The sequence below is a fragment of the Drosophila simulans genome, chromosome 3L, assembly GCF_016746395.2.
Source record: "Drosophila simulans strain w501 chromosome 3L, Prin_Dsim_3.1, whole genome shotgun sequence".
NCBI lineage: Eukaryota > Metazoa > Arthropoda > Insecta > Diptera > Drosophilidae > Drosophila > Drosophila simulans.
The window spans coordinates 9,737,593-9,760,806 of NC_052522.2; the positions used below are offsets into that span (position 1 = coordinate 9,737,593).

General features: G+C 39.9%; 2 protein-coding genes across 14 annotated transcripts; one reads left to right on the top strand and one right to left on the bottom strand.

Moving 5' to 3' along the window:
- The first annotated feature begins 112 nt into the window (after positions 1-112).
- Positions 113-22,151, top strand: LOC6737512 (SCY1-like protein 2). 13 transcript variants are annotated; one of them, XM_016171260.3, is made up of 19 exons: positions 113-295; positions 698-823; positions 915-1,013; positions 2,929-3,084; positions 3,167-3,287; positions 3,377-3,472; positions 3,731-3,876; positions 4,329-4,459; positions 6,920-7,034; positions 7,407-7,552; positions 8,545-8,698; positions 9,087-9,263; positions 9,322-9,394; positions 10,107-10,243; positions 10,317-10,530; positions 12,435-12,688; positions 13,498-13,557; positions 16,328-16,507; positions 19,608-22,151. In XM_016171260.3, exons 1-19 carry the CDS (start codon positions 113-115, stop codon positions 19,632-19,634), a joined length of 2,595 nt encoding a protein of 864 aa, XP_016031308.1. In that variant the 3' UTR covers positions 19,635-22,151. The 13 variants fall into 13 exon arrangements, 11 of the variants coding, with proteins under 11 accessions (XP_016031308.1, XP_044779040.1, XP_016031307.1 ...); XM_044923105.1 differs by having other exon boundaries at positions 16,358-16,507; XM_016171259.3 differs by having other exon boundaries at positions 16,328-22,151.
- Positions 21,922-23,066, bottom strand: LOC6737513. The gene is made up of 4 exons (XM_002084313.4): positions 22,802-23,066; positions 22,537-22,744; positions 22,390-22,483; positions 21,922-22,326 (listed from the first exon to the last, which is right to left on the bottom strand). The coding sequence occupies exons 1-4, from the start codon at positions 22,989-22,991 to the stop codon at positions 22,177-22,179; spliced, it is 642 nt and encodes a 213-aa protein (XP_002084349.1). The 5' UTR covers positions 22,992-23,066; the 3' UTR covers positions 21,922-22,176.
- Positions 23,067-23,214: the final 148 nt, after the last annotated feature.

Sequence of the window (23,214 nt, forward strand, 5' to 3'; positions counted from 1 at the left end):
ACCGGCGGGCGGAAGTGGATCGGCGCCCACCATCGGCGGCACCGCTCCCATCCAGCCAGGACCCAAGCGACAGGGCAGCTTCTCGAATGTCTTCTCAAAGCTAATCGATGGTATGCCCGCCGGCACAATGTTTGCCAAATTCAAGAGCACCAATGTGGCCGCCTCCACAGCCACTCAAGCAGTCGCCGATGGCAATCCCATTACGCAGTACTTCGAAATCGGCAAGCCGGTGGCCTGTGCCGGCCCAGAATTGGTGTGGCGCATCCATGATGCGTACCGCAAGAGCGACAACAAGGTGAGTGTTTCAAGCCAGTGGCATTTTTGGCCCAATTGGGATGTGGATTGGTTTACCTTTAAGGTGAAAAGGGAATTTTCAAAAATCAATAAATCTTCGTTTAGGAATGCTTTAACTTGTTTCCTTTGAAGTTGCCCACGTGTCCTTAAATGTTTGCTAACAAATCAATTTAAAACGCAATTAAAGTTTCCTGAAACGATTTGAATTTACATAATAACGAAATAAGAATGAATGCTCAATTTTAAAATATACAGCTTTCAAGTTGCTTCAAATTTATGGAATTGGAAAAATAAAAGTACTTTCGCTACTTTCCAATACTTTTTACGTTGCATTGCAAGGATAACACCAGACGCTTTATCCTTTCAACTCTTTTCTTAACGTAATTGCATCCCCGTTTCGCAGGAATGTTCGGTGTTTATATTCGAGAAGAAAATTGCGGAGAAGCTGCACAAGCCGCGTCGCAAGGAGACCATAACGGAGCTGCTAAAGAGTTCGGTGAAGACACTGGAGCGCTTCCGCCATCCGCGGGTGAGTGTGTCCTTCGGCGACCCCCCAATCGATAATTACTTTTCCACTAAGACCTCCTCTACCACCCAACCTGTACGTTTTGTTCCCGCAGATACTACAAATCTATCACACGGTCGAGGAAAGTGCGGATACGCTGGCCTTCGCCTCGGAGCCCATCTTCGCCAGCCTCTCGAATGTCCTGGCCTTTCACGTGAGTTTTGGCCACAGTTTTAGTTGTCCGTTGCTCGCTGTCCGTTGTCCGTTGTCCGTAGCCAGTTGGCAGTTTGAGTTGCTGACAGCGACATGGACATGCAATTTGTGCTGTCGCCTGGTTGCCTTTCAGTCCTCCATTGGTTACGGCCTTTTTTCTGCCCGTTTACGCTTTTTACTGCTTGCACACGGCACGAAATTAATTGGACATCGAATTAAACTTACTATTTGATCGTAAAAAATTTTGTTTGCACAAGCACATTTACCCAATTGACACATTTTAAATGTAAATTATAAGTTTTTCATTATTACGATTGTTAATAATATATTCAGGGGTCTTTTACAAATATTTTTGTTGATTAGTTGACACTCAGAGAAATTTAGTGACTTGAAATAAATATTCAAAATTATGGAAATATTTATATGATAGTAATTACGTACTATTTATTTATTTTTTGGCTAAAATTGTATATTTATATGTTGTGAAATAAGTACCATAGATTTTTTTGCAGTGCAAGTCCACGGCCACTGGGTGTTCATCTAGAATTTCGCATGTAGAGCGAAACAATGTTTAGACTGTTGGGTTGATTGTGGCACTGTTTTTGGTGTTGCTGCTGCTGCAGTAGATTTTGCTCGCTCCTGTGTTTTGTTAAAGTTTTTGCAGGCCAGCGAAGTGCATAGTTTGACTTTGAGTACAATGGCACAGTGGGCGGGCCATGTGGGAAGCAGGGGGCGTGGCTCTTGGCTAGTGGCTAGTGCAAAACTTGGCAACTGATGGGTATGCATGACAGAAACACAAACGCCAGCTCACGCACACAACTAAATCGAATTACACACACTGCCAGTCTGTGTATGAGTGTGTGAGTGGTGTGATTGTGGATGTGCGGATGTGTGCATGTGGGAAAGTTTACGCTGCCAAGATTGAGTCAATAAAGAGCTTCAGCTGGTCCGCACAGCTCGGAAATTGATACGCATACTCCCGCACACACCAACACACACATACACGGTGCGTGCCACAACTTAAAGGTGGTTTAATCCACGGTATTGGTATTATATTAGTTGCTCAACTCAAATTAGTTTTGGTATAAACAAAAAGTTAAGCGATGAACTTACTAAACTGGTTTGTAGCTGGATATTCTGAATGTTAGAAAAGAAGAAATATGTTTTAGTATTTTCTTTTGTTAATATATAAGGTATTTTCATTATTCAATTAGAAGAACCCTTTACAGTATTGAAACGCACTGTACCTCTCCTGCTTAGAACCATGTCGAAACAACAACAGACCTTCCTTATACCCACATAAACAGCTCAACAATAACCGAAAGAACAGAACCTCTTGAATAGTTTTTAGTTTCCATGAAAGTCGATTCGAGTTAAATTACATTGAAAATTGCAAAAAGGTAAAGCTCAAAGCACTCACATGCACAGACAAAACAATCGAAAAATTGGTAAGGGAAAATCCATTGGAAAAACAAAAAGCCAGGGTCGTGCAAGCAACAGAAACACGAGAGATTTGAATGGCTTATCAACGAATGCAATGCCTTTGAATGGGAATTTAAAGGTCCTGAGCTGAAAGTAGTTTGCCATCCAAGCTGAGGGTGAAACAAATTTAGGGACATCCGACCAGCTCATTCCAGGATTTGGCCCTAAATTTCTATTACCTGTCCGCAAGGTACAGAGAAAAGTTTTGGAAGGGTTTTTGATAATTTTTGTGTGTATAAATTAAAACGTTATTTATAAAATTACAAGATAAAATATGCTAGGTTTTTTTGCCACAGCAAGGATTTTATTTCTTATGTACTCTGTTGTTTTAAAATGTTATGGTAAGACTTGGAATTATCCAAGTGTATCTTTTCCCACACATTTTACACAATTATTGTAAATTAAATAAAAAACGAAATTTTCTAATCGTGCAGGAGTCGAAAACGTATGAAGCGACCAACGTGGCGCCGGCGGCGGGTGGAGCAGCTGCGTCCCAGGCGCAGGCGGCAGCGAACACCTTGCCCCAGCGACCGGCCCATGCCAAGGAATACAATTTCTTGGACATGGAGCTGAAGTACGGCTTTCTCCAGGTGAGTGGCACCTTGCTGTTGCTCGGGCCAGATGGCGTGACCCAGGCGATTTGCTACCGTTTTCCTATTTCCCATTTTCCAGCTGACCGAGGCACTGGCGTATCTGCACTATTCCGGTCACGTAATTCATCGCAATGTGTGTCCATCTTCTATACTAATAACCAAGCGCGGTATCTGGAAGCTGGCCGGCATGGAATATGTGGGTGAGTGCGGTCTTGGCTTAGTAGTCCAAAATTGAAATGGATTGGCCAGGTCAGCAATTTGTATTCATATTCACATATTCGGATTTCAGAGAGAATGAATGAGAACGATTTGAACAGCTCCATTCCGTGTCCGCCGTGGAGCAATCGGGTGTCCAAGATGGCCCAGCCGAATCTTGACTTTATGGGTGAGTAGATAAAGATTGTTCATATCCCTTGGCCTTTTAATTCTTCTGAAGAAGTCAGTAAATGTAAGCATCATTTATTTGGGAATTTGGGTCAAAACTAAGGATGTTTCATCACGTGAAATAAGCTTGCAATAAGATAATAACAATGTCTTAATTATTTGTTTGAAATTGGCCATGAATCGATACTAACTGCAGTCTAAGCTAATAATTACCAAATTGTTAATAACTTACTTGTATCCTTATGTTTATCCTGGCTAGCTCCCGAAACCCAGTCAACGTCCAAGTGCAGCTTGCTCAGCGACATGTTCTCGCTGGGAATGGTGATCTGTGCGGTCTTCAACAACGGTAGGCCACTGATTCAGGCCGGTAACTCCACCTCCAACTATGCCAAGCAAATGGAAACGGTGGGTAAACAATTTCTAATTTCTGAATGCCCGGGATGCGATGGACTTGGGGGACAGCTTGGTAACTTTCAAGGGGCCAGCGACAAGTGCCAATTGGATGGATGAAAAGTTTTTGAGCCGAACGCAAAACGCTTGGATGGGCTTGTTTGCGCGCTGTAATTAGATTCGCAGCTTTGTCAAATGCAAATGTAATCAAAAAGTCCACTTGAAACTCTAATTATTTTGCCACTTGTGCGGACAGGTGACGGAGCAGCAGCAGGAGTACCAGGATTCAGTAGCAGCAGCAGCAGTTATCCCGCGGGCGCTAGTCATTAAAACTTTTCGTCCTGTCCTGGGCATTTGGATGTAGCTTTCGAAAGTCCCCAAGTGGTTTCCAATGTTGTGGCAAAGTTTGTTTCGTTTATGCTTATGAAGAGTTTTTGGCACCATTCGCCCCTCCCCCCCCGTTTCAGCTGGATGATCTGGTCCACAAGTTGATGCCCAGACTGCCAATTGCCCTGCAGGAGGCCACTTCGCGCATGGCCAGTCGGGATGCAACCGCCAGGCCCACCGCCCAACTGCTGCAGCTCATCAAGTACTTCATGTGAGTGGCCAAATTAATTAAGTTCCAGCTAAGATGGCAAAGCAACAGGAAGCGCTACAAACTGTGTGCCAATTTGCCCAGTTGCGTTCAAAGTTGCTTTTGCCTTTCTCTTTCTGTTTGTGTTTGAAATGAAATTGACACCTGTTGGGAGCACACATCCACGCACACACTTACATACTAAACCCCAGCGACACGCAATCTCTAAGCCAATTTGTACCCGTAGCTGAAATTCAATTGAAGGTTTCATTTTTTTTTTCCTCCCAGTCAACCATTCATCCTGCGTCCTACCGCCTTTCCTCCACCAACACACGCACACTTTAATTACGTCTGTTTGCCAAATGAGAGCGGTAATCAGACCTGAAAGACATACACAATGCAAAGCGAATGGTAGCTGGGCACTGCGAAAAAATTTGTTGTAAAATTGTAAATAAAAAGTAGAGCTGCTAGATTCGAGATCCGTTTGGTAAATTAATACAAAAGCGAAAACATAATCAAGGTAAATTAAATGTGCGCTGTGACCCCACAACCGTTTATTAAATGTCACAACACAGGAAGAAATATTTTCGAAAGCTGAAGAATTCGCTTAAATTAATTAAGTATTATGATTATGATATGATGATCGAATTTGGAAAATATTTATATAATTTGTAAGCCCACAAGTTCGTTGACTTACATTTAAATAATTCATATTTATTGCGTTAATGTGGCGGTTTTTTCTCTGAGTGTAAGACGTCGCTGCTTTTCAGCTGATTGTGCTGTGGTAGTCGTGCTGGAGTGGCACTGCTCCTCCAACCCAAGCTGACTGACTCTGGGATTTATGACGACAGCAGCTGTTGCGTTGCCCTGCCTCCCATTGAGATCTGAAAAAGGGGGGACGGCGACGTGCCGCGTTTAGACAAACAAAGCCAAAGACGATGGCGATGGCGATGGCAATGGCAATGGAGAGGTGGCGACTGAAGTGGCTGCACGGAGCAAGCGAGGCATGAAGTACGTCAGTGATCAGCTAGGGAATACCGCAGCCTGTCTGCAGGATATATGCTCCATAGGTGGATTGAATGTAAAGTAGCGCAAAACGCTGGCAATTGTGTGGTAATGCTGCTGCTATTGCTCTGCGAATTGAATCCACATTGGCTGTTCATAAAAGCAATTTCATGGAGTATGGATGGGTCAAGATAGTGCTTGTTCATTCAGCTTATTCATTTACAAATGTTGATTGCTTATTCAGACCTGATTGCTTGTTCAGAACTAGCTTACAAGTGAGGCATAATTTTTGAGATATTTTAGTTTTTCCTAAAAACCCGACTAAAGTTGCCTTCAATTAGCAAACTAATTCAAATGATTTATTTTTTAAATATTTCCTAATTAAATACGAGACTTACATACTATATCATATAGTTATTTTGTTATATATTTATATATTTATCTACTTGATGGTTTTATCAGCAGTCTATACCTATTTTGTTTATTAATTACTTGTCTTAATTACTGTCTGTGAACCCATATACCCCCTGCTACCATCTACGCATCTAAACGCGCTGTCAGCGGCAACAGTGGAGCAACAGCATGGTGCTCCATCAGTTTTGCCTGCTCCACCGGAAAAGCATCACCGGCATCAGAATCTCAGCCATCTCGACATCTCATCCTTAGCCGCGTGCCGCCTCCTTTGTCGTTGTTAGTCATCCAGTCAGTTAGTCAGTCAGGTTGGTGGCAGCACTTTGAAGTTAATTTAAATGTTGTCAACATTTTCTGCGTTTTTAGCAGCGTATGCAAATGGCTCGAGTGTCTCGGCAATCAGTGGCAAGCTAACTTTCCTTCATTTAAGCTCAAGTAGGTGATTTAAAATGGGGTTTTTCCACTTGGTCGATTGCCCTGATTGAGTCGACAAGGGTAGCGAAATCAACTGGTCCACGCTGCGTATACGTAATGTGCCTTGATTTCATTGTTTAACCGAGCGAAACTATAAACAGCGTCGCATAGCTCGCATTTATTTGCGATTTGTTGAAATTTTACGGCATTCATCTGTTTGCTGCCTGATAAACGGGCATTCAAAATGCTTACCGATGCGGGTCGAAAGTAAACACTTTTTGGCAATTAAATTTCAGCAATTTGATTTACATAACAATGAAAAGTATTTAGAATTCCATTTTAGAAAGTTGGTGGCGGCAGTCCGTCGTTTTGTGGGGACTTAATATTTTAATTTCAGTGGCGCAGAGATAAATATTGCCTTTGGCATATTTTTTGCGGGTTTTCCTGCGGCATTTCCACTCGGTGTTGCCTGCAGCTTAATGTTTAATTGATGCCATTTACCAACTAATCCGGGCCACAATTAAGCACTTAAAGCAATTACACAACATTTTCGTATTTATACATTTCCATAAAAAAAAGTGTGGACATAAGGAAATTTAATTTGTTGCCATTGAAATTAATGTTGTCGTATACTTTTTTTTTTGTGTTTCTCAGCGATACGCCCATAAACGCTTTGAAATTCCTGGACGTGGTCAACATGAAGGACACGCAGCAGAAGTCCCAATTCTACAAGACCACCTTGATCGAGGCCATGCCGATGATACCACGTGTAAGTGGCCCAGTTCCTCGACCAATTTTGTCCACCGGAAACGGATGCAGCCACGTTGAACGAACATTTTTGGCCCAACAAACTGGCAGCACATTAATCATTAATGGCGTCAAGTTGAGCGCTTTACGGCCAAACAATTTGTGAATTACGAGCCGTTTTATGTCGGTTGCAAAAATGTTGCGACTTTCCTTTGTGTTTTCTGTTGAGTTAGAAACGGAAGGAGTCTGTCACTTTTTCCATTCTTATTTTTTTGTTGTCCATTGCCATTGTCTGATGCCGCTTAATGATGCTTTAGCATTGGCAATTGAAATGACATAGACTGGTTAATGACTCTCCCGCATTTCTCCTCCAATTTTTCGTTATTGCCCATAGAAACTCTGGTGGCAGAACATCTGGCCGATGCTCAAGTCCGAGATCAACAATAACGAGGTCCTTGCCGCAGTCCTGCAGCCGGTCATGCTATTTGTCCAGGAAGCCACGCTCACGGAATACGACACCCTCATGTCGGCCACCATGAAGTAAGTAGTCTTATTTATAGCCTATTCGAGAACGAGGACAATGGTATTGAATGCCCCACAAATAAAAAGCCAGCTTTGAGTATTTATCGCACCGGAAGAGGCTCTGCAAAATAAATATAGTGGTCAGACGGGACTTTATTTATAATTCATTTATTGCAAACAGGGAATTAAAGGCTGCAGTGAATAGACGCAAACAGAAATTAATTTAAATATACGTATTGGTATTTATAGTTTTGTGTTTATTTAAACAAATCCAATGGCAAAGATATAATTATAAAAATAAATGTGAACTCAAAGGTTAAATTAGAATAAAACCAGCGTAATTAATATGTTAGCATAATCTGCAGTTCAAAGCTCAAGTGAAATGAATAAAAATTATGAAAATAATAATCGAAAGTCAACCATTTAGACAGTTACCAATTAAATAATACACTTTTTTTGCGAATATTTTCTATTCAATATTATGGATACTACCAAAGACAGTCCGGCTTAAAAAGTTTCCCAATCGTGTCATTTTTCATCTGGAATCCCTTCTGTTCTTGTCTAGCGATGAGAACTTTTGTGTTTGAACAATTGAAAAACTTTCGCGACACTTCTTTTTATGTTATTCAATTTTCATGACGTTTTATTGCGCCCACTGCGACGGGCGACAGTTCGTATTGTAATTTATAGAGCTTGACTGCGAAACTTTCCCAGGGTTCTCCTAGCCAAGGGGGCGTGTCTGGGAGGTGGGCGCCCAGTGGGCCCGAAGTGCTCACCTTTGGTGGTGAACCGTGCATAAATTAGTAGAACACACAAAAGCCCGCACCAGAGAGAGTTCACTACTTTGCCGAAAGTTGGCGACAAACTTTGTGGCCACTTGTAAGACGCTTATTGACACCCGGGCCATACAGAAAAGAAAAAAAGAAACCTTTCACACGCACTCATATCCTTAGTAATTTTCGAGTGATATATGAGCTTTTCACACTAATCAAATCTGTGTTATATCCCAGAGTCATCTACAATACACCGAAATCCATTCAGGCCAGCGTTACAATACTTGAGAATTTGCATTTGATTATCGAGAAGACGAAACCGGAGGATGTCACCACAGATATAATGCCCATGTTGTTCTACTCCTTCGACGGATCCACGATACAAGTGCAGGTGAGTGCTGCTCCACTCGGATATGCAAATCACTCCGGGACTGGAAAATGGAAATGGGTTTGACGGAGCTGATTGTGTAATTACGGCAGCAATTTCTTAATTAACTGCGACTCAGAAGCTGACTCAGAGCACAAAAGTGCCCGAGCAAGTGAATTTGCATTTTCTTTCCGCAAATGTTCTTCGAGGGGAGGAAAGGAAATTAAAATTCAATAAATGGGGAAAAAATTGTTGGGCACACACAGAAAAGTCAGCACTTCTAGGGGAAAAATATTATGCTTTTCGTTTAGGTACTAAAAAAAAGCATAATTTAAATGCTTTTTAATGTATATTTTAGGGTATGTTTTTTTGCTATTTTATACTATTATTAAATTTTACATTCTGATCTTAGAGCGCCGCCGTGGTGGCCGTGGCCAATGTGTTTGATAGCATCGATGAGCTCTCCATTCGCCGCATGGTGCTGCCCAAGGTGAAGCAGGTGTTCGAGAAGAACATAACCGATCCGAAGATTGTGCAGAACGTGCTGATGTGCATCGAACGGGTCATGGACCGCATGGAGCGAGCACAGGTGGGTACTCCGGAATCCAATATATCATCTCATATATCATCTCATATCTCTGTGGCAGGTCATGGATGAGGTTCTGCCGCTGCTGGCGAACATTCGCATTCCCGATCCCGATATCATCATGCGTACTGTGCGTAAGTTGAACCACAATGCCACCGGAAGCTGCACACACTTTCGGTTTTGTTGTTTTTTTAGGCCATTATCGAAAACTAATTAAAGTGCATGAAACACAATTTTCCCCTTCGCCCACTGCGAACAATGCAGATTTACACGAGTTTATCTGCATGCTAGCATGGATAAATACAAATTGCCCACAGAGGTTTACTTTGGATCGAATTTTACACAAGCTGACAATTTGATTTAGTTGTATGGAAAAGGGGAGAGCTTAATTGTTAACAGATGCTTGGCTTTATTTTATAAACTACCGGATTTGATTACTTACTGATTTAGTGCGACAAATATTTTCATTGCGTTGACTTTGTCTGTGACTTAAGCTTTGGGGGAAAACTGAGATTTTCCATTTAATTAAGATTGATTAAAAATGCCCTAGAGCTGCAACTTAAGTAATAAAAGGCGATGAGAGTTAATTACTTGACAATGTTTTCTCAATGTATATAAATTCACTTAAGTTGGATTGCATAAAATATTGAAATTTATAAGATTTAAATGTAGGTACTTAGCTGCTTTTGTGATATGTATAGTTTATATTTGAGCTGCATAATCCTATACTATAATCCTTAAGCTCTTCTATACATGGCAAATTTGAAGTACTATCACAATTGAAAGCCGTAGTGATGCCAGCAATATAATGCCAAGTAATAAGCTTTTGGTAATTAAATTTCTCAGGCATCTACCATAAACTGTTTGTGGACAAAACCTACGGACTGACCGTGGAGACGATGGCCACCAATGTGCTGCCCCTGCTCATTCCGCACACTGTGAATCCTTCACTCAATTTCGAGCAATATTGCTACCTGCTGGAGGTAAGTAGTGTACACCAAGGGTAGTTACTTCATCTGGAGAGTGCCCCAACTAATGATGTTCGTGGGCCAACAGGTGCTGCAGCAAATGCTGGAGGCCATCGATCGGCAGCAGAGGAACAAGTTGAAGCTGGACAACCTGTCGATGGCCTCGCCGGAACGCCACCGCACCCTGCGACACCAGTTCTCCACGGACAACATGAATGCGCCACCCTTCAATATTCCCAACTTGCGTATTGATCAACGCAAGACGTCCAGTGCCGAGGATATGGCCCGCAAAAATTCTGGCGGTGAGTGAATCCTTCGAGTCCTAAATATAAATATGTATATTTAGTACTGGTGAATTTGGAGAGGAAGGTGTCAGCTTTCTAAATAAAAAGAATTTTTAAACAAACTATCTAGAAAGCGTAGACAGCAAGTTGAATAGTTCAAGCTTTCATTTAAGATTTTAATATTTGGCCTACTTAAATATTGCGTCACTCAACTTTATTATTTATATTTGTTTTACCATACCAGAAATAATATTTCTGGTTCATCTATAATAGATTAGGCACATTTACAATCGAACGTATGTACCTCTGCCTCATTCATAATTAATGCACAAACTAGTGAAAAGTAAACGGAATGAAGGTACTAAGAACATTGGGTATCCTTAAATATGTATATATTTGGCAGAATCTGTAAGGACAAGACTCCTTGCCCACTTGGTTCGTCGGTTGAGTGGCCGCCTGTGGGCATGTGTAATTGGAAATTTCGACGTGATTTCAGTTTGATATTCATCGAACGTGACAGGAGCCGTTTGTCCTGCCCACTACTAATCAGCTGGGCTCCTGCGAACATCGGGCCATTGTGCCGGGCATTTAATTGTATTATCCTGGCCATGATAATTTTATAATGATGAACATGAAAATCAAAAGCACCGCCCGAAGCCGGCTATTATCAGTCATGGAAACACTGGCTGCACTGCTGCTGCCTAATGAACTTTCGCCATAATGATGATTTATTATGATGGCCCTAATCGCCGGCAGACACGACGCAGCTCAGCCAAGTTTAGTTCACCTCGAACCACTGTTCCACTGGAAATTCGCTGGGGTCAGAGCCACCTTAAAACCTGCCCAACGACCCACTTGCTAACTTCCACCTTGCCACCTTGCCACCTGTCTACTGCTGCTGCATATTGCCACTTAAAAATTACGAACAAACAAGGTCAGACCGCATTCATGACTTTCGAAATGCAGCCACCCTAGTCGAAAGTTATTTAATCCTTGAAAGCACCAAATGAAGGCTTGGAAAATCGTAAAAATTATGTCTAACTACTTAAAATGATAAAATATTTAAATAATATAAACCGACTAGCAAAATTACGTTAAAAGTCATTTATCGATTTGTTTCTACATTGCACTTACATTCATATTACTCATACGGCATGTGCGCCCAAGAAACTTCTACCTCACTGTTGACTTATTCCAGTTCCATTACTGTTAGGCTATAAAAAGTAGATTTATAACATTATATCACATTTCTCAAATCACGTTATTATAAGACTTTAACCAAAAACCACAAGTTTTAACGAATTTTCTTGGTAAAGTTCCACTTTAATATGAAAGTGAATGCAGAGTGATTGATGCAACCTTGACAATTGCCTTGAATTCAAGTAAATCATTTTCGACACAAATTGCCTTGGAATGGGAATGGAAGTGGGTGGAAGTTCCCCGCTTCTCTGTGGGCCAAGTCAGGTGCAGCGGCCGCAACCGCAAAATGTGCGAATGTCCTTGGCAGTGACAGAATCCCAGGCGTCGGAATCCCTGGTTGGCTGGGACTCGAATTTTCGGTTTGTCGGTTTTTGGCTCTGACTGCGGTCCCGACGTCGACAAAAGCTACGTGCCTGTGTTTTAGGGCCTGACCGCGACCATTATTAGACTTAATTAGCTCCAAAACACAATGCCTGTTGTGTCAGCGTGATGGTATCTGATGAAAAACAGCATGTAAGCGAAAAAATGGCACAGGCACTCAAGTAAAACATTTCTAATAATGAAGTTTGGGGGCTCTTTATTGATGGTCTTATACAATATATATGAAAAACAAACACCAGCAATATAAAATTTATATAAAATCAGCAAAATCACAAAATATTTATTCTTTATTTATTCTTTTCATTCCTTTTTTTTCTCCGTGTATTGTATCCTTTTTCCAGGCTCCGGCATGTTGGGCGGCTGGTGGTTCGGCTGCTCGCCCTCGTCGCCCGACAGCAATTTCCTGCGCGTGGGCAACGTGTTCCCCAACCGGCGACTGTCGGACAACACGCTGATGACCCCCAAGATCCGGATAGCTCCGTCGTGCGCCTCCTCGCCGGGCGGTACTCCTGGCAGCGGGCTGCCGACGCGACGCCACTCGAGCATTGGGCCGCAGGAGCGGCGGGGATCCACCATCAATTTGTCACCGCCAACTGTAAGTTGTTTGTGTCTGGCTCGGCACAGGGTTTCAGTTTTGGTTTCGGTATCGGTTTTTAGCTTCAGTTTCGATTTTTGATTTTATTTTTGCTGTTATTTTGTTGCCATTTGTTTTGTGGCCGCCATTGTTTATTGTGGTTTTTCACCCGTGCCTCTTCGATATATTTTTGCCCCATTTTCCGCGTTTGCCATTCGATTGGCCACATCGACGGCCACAAAAGGCTTGGCATTATTTGACTTTTATTGAGAATTTATTTGATATTTTTTTTTATGTGCGCCGTGTCGCTTCTTTGTTTCCTTGGTTTGGCTTTTCCAGCAGCTCATGTGCCATGTTTAACCCGCCGAACTACTCTGTATACTACTGCTACTACTACTATTATATATATAGCCTTATAGCTATAGCGCATAGAATAGCGTTAATCGTGTTTACTACAGTCTACAGTTATAGTTCAAAGTTCTAAGTTCTCTGTTCTCAATGCGAACATTGCCCACATGACTACGTACAAAACCAAACAAGAAACATTCCGTTCTGGGTTTAAGTTAACTCCTTGGTTGGTACTTTCGTTTCCGATCTGATCAGTTATGAATGCGATTATGTATTAGCTCATTTCCTCCCCGTAACCGCAGCGAAGTCTACATATCACAGATGCTCTAACACACACTCTCTTATATCTTATCTCCCCCCGATCAAAATCGATCAATCAAACACGTTACAAAAAAAATATAAATAAAATACCAAAACAATGTGTGGTGTTTTCGGTGTCTTTCGATCGCCACGAATTCCATTTCTCCATCCAATTATTATAGTACGGTGCTCGCGGTAGCTCTGGATCGAGTCTATCGGTGCCATCCACCTCGGTCTATGTTGTAAGTCTAAAAAACAAAGCAATCCCAGTTATGTGAATGCAGTTCTACAGCGATCGCTGAGAGCTTCGACCCGGTCGAAGATATGGTACCCTTGAAGGCTGTTATTGCAATCAAACCTAATTAATTAAAGTAATTTCTGACAATCATATTCCATTAAAAATTATATATTTTAAAAGTGGTTAAGTTAAGTTAAAAATCAACTAAAATTGCACTTGTCAAATTGGTATCTTATAAAAAAGAAGCCTTTCAAGGGTATAAGAGTCCAGCCAAAAACCAAGTCAGGCCTATCTGAACCGATTCGTTTGCCATTCTTGTGCGCGTTTGTCGGCAGCACTTTAAGCCAACATCGAAATGGACTTTGTCTTGCCAAGTTGTTAACTGTCGTTTCATTGTTATCGCTGTCGTCTCCAAAAGCACTTCAAAGCCAACTCTCTGTCCTGTTAAACCACCACACAAACACACCGATTGCCGGCCAAAATGGCGAACGGAAGCCAGGGGATGCGTTTCCGTTTCCGCTTCTGTTGCTCGCTCGCTCGCACTCTCGTCTCTCGCTGGCCTTTTTCGATATGTGCTCGTATTGTTGAGACTGCAACTGCGTTTGAATATGAATTTGACTTGCTGCCCAACTCTCTCTCGTTCTCGTTCTCGTACTCGTAATCGTTCTTGTGCTGTTATTTGGATGGAAAAACTGTTGCAAGAATATTTTAAGAGTTTCATTTTCAAAGTTACATTACACATATCATTTGTATAATTTGCGTTTTTGAATTCGGTATATTTTGTGCATTTGCTGCGCTGCTGCTATCTGTTCCTCTACATGTACTCATCTCTGTCAGTTCTCGATATTATTCTTATTATTATTATTTTTGTGTGGTTCTCGTTGAGTTTCAAGTTTCAAGAGTCCTGTTCTTCAACTTTAACTGCCTGTACTTCCGTTCTCTGCCTCTTTTACTCTGGGATTGGGCGAAATAAAAGCCTATGCTAATATCCAGTGCGGTGTATATATAATGCAGTCGACTTTGTCCCGTTTCTGTTGTCTTTGGTGTTCTTGTTATTTTCTTTACCTATCCTACGTATCCTATTATTATTTCTAAGTATATACAAAGTGCCTTCAATGGGGGAGAGTATCGAAATAATAAGGTTCGGCGATGTAAATTTGATGAATGAATGACTTTTCAGCGAAATAATCAAATTGATGGAGGAAAAATCAATCAAATGGGGCGAGTTTAATAATGTGTACATAAATTGTAGCATACTTTTGAGGGCTTCCGGGAAACCAATTTCAGATTTGACTTGGTCCGAAAAAGAATTTTACTTTTTTAAATATTAGTTTCCACAGAATAACAATTTAAATATATATTTTTCGGAAAATAATACCCTCACCTTAAGTGTGAAAAACCAAGTTAACACTTTATACAACTCATTTATAAAAACAATTTACAAGACTGGTACTAACAGTCGTTGATTATGAAATATACTCTCCCAAACTTTTCCAATCAGATGGTTATACAACGGATAATACAACAATTTAGGTTTATTATACTATACTATACCTATACTATAAACTATACTATACTCCTTCATTAAATGTCCTGATCGTGCTCAGTGTTAATTTGATTTCGTTTCCATTTGACTCTTTTCATGTTGCGTTCGTATCAGAAAGAAACAAATGAAACACCAAATACCACGAACACCTGAACACTAACACCACTATAACTATATATATATATAATCTATCTATGTATTTGTCTGACGAAAACATTTGAAAATACAATTGGAAAGTCCGATTTTTGTGGCTTTTTTGCTGTTGAATTTTTGAGCAAGAGTGCTGTGAATTGATGTTAAGCCGGCTTGTTGTTGTATTCAGCCGAAAAATTAAAACACAAAACACAAGACTGCGTTTATTTGATGTGTGTATATTTCCGTTCTTCATTTCATGTACGAACAAAAACAATATAATTGAAACAAAAATCGAAAATACGTATAATAAAAACAAAAATCAAAATAAAAATTCGCAGCTTGCACGGAGCATGATCGTGAGTACACGTTTCATAATATCGTTTCAGAATTTTCCATTTAATTTTCTCTTCCAGTCTCTTCAACTCACTACCTATTTTTCCGACTCTCAACTATTTAAGGTCTAGACACGCACACACACACATGCAATCGGCAAAACTCACACACTCGCACACGCACATTCAGACACACATACACAGTATGCTGATATTAAATTTTATGTTAATGTAATTTGATTTCGTTTCATTTGCCCCGCCCACTTCTTTCATGTCTGCGAGGCGAAATTTGATTTGGAATATATGCATAAATACCGAAACGCATTCAGCCTTTTATGTACATACCTACCTCCGTTCGTCTATATACCCAATATACCCTATATACTCTCATTCAGTTGGACATTTCTGTGTTCTGCAATTCGTTTGTATCAATGTTTTATGATTCGACCTTCTCCTGTCCGTTGATTGATTGAGTTCGAGTTTGGCTTCGTTTCATTGTTTGTTGGTTGGTTGGTTTGTTCGATTGTTTGTTTGTTTGTTTGTTTGTTGCACCATCAGCTCAATGTATACTAATCCGTCGGTAAGGCCTGGGTTCAGCCAAAAACACACACCCACATCGCAGACCCTGTACATAGCACAGAAACCAAAGTGATTATATATATAAATATATGTTACATATAATCTCGATCCCGAACGCATCCGCCTAAGCAAATTTGCAATGCACTGCATCTCGATGACATGCCCCGACTAATCTTCCAAAGAAATCTCCTTTATTGTACTCCCAAAAACAGGGTGGCTCCATGCCGAACACATCCAGCAGTGTGCCATTCCTGCTGTCATCCAGCATGCAGTCGATAAGGTCGCGCCGCCAGTCCACCGTCCTGTCATCGGGTCCACTCGGCTCCGGATCGGGTCTACTGCAGCAGCTGGGATCCGGAATGGTAAGACAATTAACTTCCGTATCCGGTACGGTTAGCCCGGTGCCGCTGTTGCGGGTAAATGGCACACGAAACAGCCACAGCAACGTCCGAAAGTGTCCGTCACTCAATATCACATTCAGTCAATAATACGATCTGAACGAAATCGGCGAGGCTACGGCCAACGCCGATTCCAGCAGATACGGTTCAGCCAGCACCAGCAATTTCAATTACAATACCGGCTACAATTACGGCCCCCAAAGTTACGGGCCCCAAACATACGGCCACAATCTCAATCAGAGCCTCAACAATGTGCGTTACAAGGCCAAGCTGCGGAGCATGAATCTCAATCTCAATCCGCCACGGAACTAAACAGCCAAGTCTATGAAACAAAAAAAAAAACAATCAGATCGAAACTATATATATTTGGGTGCCATACACGCCATATGGCGCCAAATCGAAGCGAATGGAAGCAAATCAAAATTGAAATGCAAGAGGGGCAGAGGGTAAAATGTAGCAAAAACTATATACATATATATGCCAAATCAATGAATGATCGTACCTATGTGAGACCTACTATAACCTAGTCATACGTACTAATTACGCAAATCTTGATACTAAAACCAATACAATTACAAATTATCGAACTAATATTGATATATGCATACTAATAGTACGAGTACACAACTGTTGTTTTTTGGAGAATTTATTCAAGTCCTGTATTTGTATGTACCATAAGTGTTAATGTTGAAACATATCTAAAAACGTAACGAGTTATCCAACACATAGCCCAAATTGGATACTCACAGCTACTACTTACCTTTATTGTTGATTGATATTATTAATTATCTTAGTTGTTGATTTTGAATCCCTGCCCAGCAACGAAAAAGAGCAAAAACCATAACGACAACGTGATTTGTCAAACTCGATTAGTCATTGGAATATGAAATTTTGAGAGAAACTGCAGAATTTCCCACCCACATACAAACACTGCATGTTTGTGTGCTCAAATCCTTTATGATTGTCGTCCTGAAAGTCGTCCTTGTAAATCCAGCAATAGTTTAGCCTAAGCACCTGCACTTTGAATTTATCGGCTTTAAGGACATTAACCCATCTACAGGGTAGTTAGTTCGAGTTCGGAGTAATATGATATAATAGGATAGTTACCATTAGAAAACTAGCTTAAGTTAACACAGTTAAGTTGCCGTATGTCGCGGAAATCAAGGTATATTGCTTTTTTTATTATTATATTCCATTTATTTTCCATTAAAGTTCAAAGAATTATATTTGCTCTTTTCAAAGTTCATAAAAATATTTTTGCATGGTTTCCAAGTTTGTTCTTGTAAATTAATTTTGTTCAATTTTCCAAAGTTTACTTGTATTACAAAATTATAAAAACTAAAGTTAGGTATGTGCCCTTTTTCGCGAAGATCCAAAAGTTCTAAACACAAGTTGCATGATAAGAAAAAATTGCTAACAGGATTTTTTAGTTTAGGTTTCACTGGACTAAACAAATAACGAAGTGCTGAATCATAGGTGAAACAAATGCTTTTTCTGTAAATTAAACTTAGAGCGACAGAAGATGAAATAGTATAAATAGATCCTTTTGCAATGCATGCGCCTGCAATTTTATGAGTTCCTTTATCCAATTGTACAATATCTGTGGTGTTTCTAAGTGTTTTGGAATTGACGTTTTCCATGGCATTCTGAATGTATCTGTACTACTTGACTTGCCATTTTACTTTCTGCCCATCTGAAGTGCACAATATATATACATGTATTCTGGAAATACAAAATACAACTGAGAAATGAGATATACAACAGAGAGAACGAAAGCTGAATACAAATCGAATTAAGCTGCTGATCACGGAGATATTGTAATATATATATATAAAAATCTACATATATATATATGCACACATACATATGTGTAAACTTGATTGATTGACTGACACTGAAGGCTTCAGAAGGCTGCTATACCTGCTCTCGTGCATACCTACTATATCGATCTGAACTATATGAATCTGTTAACTGACTTACCAGATCTTTGTATGCATTTGTATTGTATTTTACTCTACTACGATTAAGTCGAATTTATGCGAATTTATTGTAACTGTTTAATGTACACTTGGCTAATGCACAATCAGTGTTGCTTTGAACTTTGACCTTCGACCCACAACCCAAACACCACCCCCCACCCACCACCAACACGCTTTTGCATTTGAGATTTTTTATTTCGCTTTCGCCGTACTTATGATTATGATTCTACTTCGAAATGTGCCTTAAGAGTTCAAAGGTTCTCGCATTCCAAGTGCGTAGTGCGTAGATTGTGCGACAAATCTTAAAGAATATATACATATATATACATTGTATAACTAACCTGATGAGATCGAAGAAGAGTAGCTACCGATACCTAGACAAGCGCTGAATGGAGGTGAGAGGTCACCGGAAACTCAACCTCCCCTCCCCCCCTGTGAACACCCACACTCATCCACAATTGTACCTTAGTAGTAGTTTTGTAGTCACCCACATTTCCGGTGCAAATCCGACACACAGACACACGTACACCTAGCCCTAAGTGGATCCTAGATAGATGTTCGTAGTTTGCATTGCGTAACCAGTTGAACCCGATATATATATATCTATATATATATCTAAATGTATATGTATGTCTACATCAGATCCCAGATACTCCAACCCGCCAAAACCGGAAATAGGATCCAAAACCTGAGATTCGAATCGATGCATGACCACCGAACCCGATGTTTGTCCCAACTATTTTGCTAAAACATATATATATATATTACTCCTTATAATACCAGTGTATTGTGTGTGCCCCTTCTCTCTTCTTGTCTCCAATCATTTGGTGTTTTTTCCCGTATTCGTATTCGTAATACCCGTAATATACGTTTTATCCGTAACGGAGTGCGAGATACTTCGAAACCAAGTAGCTTCAGCAGTTCCCAATCTATTTGCCCAGTAGCTAGATAATACCTAATTGTGTAACAATAACAATAACAATATCAATAACAATAGCAATAGCCTATGTATGTATTTTGAAAATCGTTTGAAGCCGAACAACCAGATTGATGGTCTATTTATCTTGCAACTAACTCTATTACAGTATCAACTATTCTCCGGACGTAACTAAAGATACAGAAACGCAATCAGATAAATACATTCAAAAGAATCCAATTACTTTTTAATGCAATTTCGGTCCATTTATGAAACACTAGTAATCAACTTATATTAGCGGTATAAATACATTATATGAAATTATGAAAATTGTAAACGTATACCAAGCGCAAGCATAACTAAGTATTTTCAGTCGAATCTCTAAATGTTGTTAGCCAATCAAATTTGATGTGACCAAAGCAACATATTTAAACCCAAATTAATTGTAATTTATCTAAAAACCAAAGTGTCAAACACAACCCAACACAATCACCACAAGAACACGAACCACATAAAAAAACCAATGAAACACTATGCAGAATGCAATCAATTCCTAGAAATCCTAACTATTCTCGAATATATATTTATTGTGAATGTTTACGCTAGGCAAAAAAAAAAAAAACAAAAATATGTCAAATATATACCTCTATGTGTCATTGAACTCGCCTATATCATCATAGTTTATCATATATATATAGTTTAAACCATATCACACTGCAAGAGATACAGAAGTAAACATATATTGTCTATTAATTTTGCAAACATCAATCACAGATCACTTTTTCGATGATAAAGATATGCAATCAACTAAGGGAGAATCGTGTACCTACATACATCGTACCTAGCACCATAGAAACCAAACTTATCACAGAGCTTTACAGCAATCGCAATCAAAAAAAAAAGAAAAACTAATCAATATGAATAACCACGAATACGAAAGGGACGTTTATTGTTTGGCCAAGAACCTCGAGAGATCCCGCCTGCGCTTTATAGTGACGAATCCCACATAAAATCTATGTATATTCTATACCCATCATTCAATCCATCATATATACACACTCTGATCAACCGGAATAGATAGCTCCAAAAAGAAAAAAACACCCAAAACTACTACTAAGGTGAATACACGAATCCAATCCAAGGTCCACCGATCCGAAATAGAACCAGAGCCAGTAGTTACTGAAGCCGCTGTACCCGAAGGCAATCTCAATCTCAATCTCAAATCTCAATCTGAATCTCACATTTATAGTCAATTTGTATAGTTGGGCAGCTATATGTGGTAAAAGTGTGGTAAATGGAAATGGTAAACTCTTGAAACTTTATACACTTTATAGTGAAGACTCAACTGTGTCATAGATGTATTCATTACGTAAACGGCAATTAAAGCGATTATTATTATTGTTGTGCTACGTTTAGCGGAGTAGAAGTGAAACCCGAATAAAATATGAATTTATATATGTATACAAAAGCAGCAGCAGCAGGACGAACTCTATCTAGGACACGTTGAAAACTACTCTACTTTATATACACATACTCGAAATGATATGAATAACACTGAATTACACGAACGGGAACGGGACAATCAAAATTCAAGCGACACTTAAACTAATTCTATATCAACTAACTAATTCTATCAACTAACAAACAATTGCAATTTTAAGTTACGTTGTTGTCGTTCGTTGTGTTTGTTCGATTCGTTGGATCTGCGTTTGGTCAATGCCAGCTAATCTGATCCTGAAACTCCAGCATATCCTTGCCATGCACCTGAAACTGCTTTGCATTTTGTTCGGTCCGAATTTGTTGTTTATTTCACCTTAGACAAGCATATCGATATGGTTTACTAGCGTTTAATTGTACGTATACATAATTAGATTTACTTAATTTTAATTAATGTTTACGCGACAAGACAGAAAACTAAGCACAAGAAAACAAAAAAAATAAAAATTAAAAAATTAAAAACAAAATCTAAATCAAAGAAAAAGGGGAAAACCAAAAGCTCAAACTGGACTGAACATTTAAGAGTTATATTATGTACATTATTGAATTGCATTTGATTGTGTGAAGATCGTTTTAGTGCTAGTAACTGCGCCTAAAACTAAAGGGTATTACATTTGTATTCGAATTTGTATGTAATTCTGATCGTATGTACGTTATGTTATCGTAAGTGTACCATCCTAGATCCTCTAACGAATTGAATTGAAATGAAGCCAACTCTGTCTCTTGTGATTCTATTGTGATGCTATGGGAGTCAAGCAGCACTCAACTGTTTTTACGCCTCTTAAAGTTTAAAACAAAGCTAATCGTAGCAAAACCAAAACTAAACTACCTATCTCTACACTAGTCTATGCAATGCTAATTGGCAGCCCCAACTATTGAAAACAATCATGCACAATAAATGTTATGCAATTGAGAGAATCCAAGGCCAAAGACCCACAACTTTTTCTTACACTACTCGAAGTAATTGTGTACAACTAAAGGAATTCTAGATTTTAAATGTGCTAAAACTGTTTATAGTCAAGTACTTAATTATGAGTGTAATTATCGAATATTAATACGTACACAGGTTGGGGCATTTGGCATAGTAATACTAATGTATAAACGTGGGATCGATGATCAATTGATGATGATGGAGCGGTGCAAATGCGTGTGACAATGTACGTATGTAACAAACAATTGAATTTAAATGTTTAATAAATGTGTGGAAATGAATAAATGCTCTGTGTGCTCAATAACAGTCGCTACGTTAGCTTCTCGTCCAGGAACAGTGGATCCAAGCTGCATTTTTGCCGCTGTTCCATGTAATCCAACAACTGGTGGTCATATAAACGCTGCCCCATGCTGCGTGCCACATCGTCGGATTCGTCGGTGTTTGCCTCCTCTATGAGCAGCTGTTGGCATCAGGATTTCTTGTTTTAAACTGCTTTTGAAAGTTGATGCTGCCTTCTGCTCACCTCAATTTCCTTGGACAAGAATTCCTTGGTCGCATCCCTCATCTTCTTTTGCGGCTGGCCCATCAAAGCGTTTTCCAGAAACTTGTAGGCCTCACTGAAAGTACCCCAATGATCAATACAAATGGAGTTTCTCAAAACCATTCCTACTTCAAGTCAATGCCGTTCAGTTCCGCTGGCGATGGCTTCGTCTCATTTTGGATTATGGAGTTCACAGCGGCGGCTGCTTCGAATTCGCAAAACTCCGCGAGTTGCGAGCTTTTCATGAGCTCCAGCCACTGGTTAATGTTGTTTAAGCTAACGGAGTCGTAGTTTTTCACCATTTCCTCGCCCCTGCCAATCATGGTGGCCACATACTCTGGAAGGGATTGGGATGAATGTACTTTAAATTGCATTATTCTTTTATGAAACTCACGGAGAACGCCATTCGAATAATTTCGATTTTGCTGCTTGGCTGCTTCGAGCAGGATTTGCTGTGAGTAGCCCAGTTTGTTTAGTTGCCTTTGCAGCTTAAGTTTCACCTCCCTCGGAATGCTTGCAGGCTTTGCTGCGCCCTTTTGGGCGGAGTTTTTCGGTTCCGGCGTAAATTGTTGCTCCTCATCCATTTCCTTTGTTTATGTTTACGGTTTGTTATTGTGACCGTCTATGATATTTGGTATTTAGTATTAAATTAAATCAAATAGGCGGCGATGAAGGAACGGTGGAATATTTGGAACGTGGTTCATGACTTGGATTGCCTGTGGTACTTGTACTACAGAGGTTGGAATTTTTAATTATAAATATAAAAAAATATAAAATCGCAAGCACTGTGGATAATATTTTTCTTTG

Bases quoted from the DNA above. Each gene is read 5' to 3' on its own strand.
- LOC6737513 (XM_002084313.4), bottom strand. From the start codon at position 22,991: ATGGATGAGGAGCAACAATTTACGCCGGAACCGAAAAACTCCGCCCAA. The intron at 22,745-22,801 runs GTGAGTTTCATA...AATCCCTTCCAG, and splicing joins TTATTCGAATGGCGTTCTCC to AGTATGTGGCCACCATGATT. The intron at 22,484-22,536 runs GTAGGAATGGTT...GGGTACTTTCAG, and splicing joins CTGAACGGCATTGACTTGAA to TGAGGCCTACAAGTTTCTGG.
- LOC6737512 (XM_016171259.3), top strand. From the start codon at position 113: ATGCCCGCCGGCACAATGTTTGCCAAATTCAAGAGCACCAATGTGGCC. The intron at 3,877-4,328 runs GTGGGTAAACAA...CCCCCGTTTCAG, and splicing joins ATGCCAAGCAAATGGAAACG to CTGGATGATCTGGTCCACAA. The intron at 10,531-12,434 runs GTGAGTGAATCC...TCCTTTTTCCAG, and splicing joins GGCCCGCAAAAATTCTGGCG to GCTCCGGCATGTTGGGCGGC.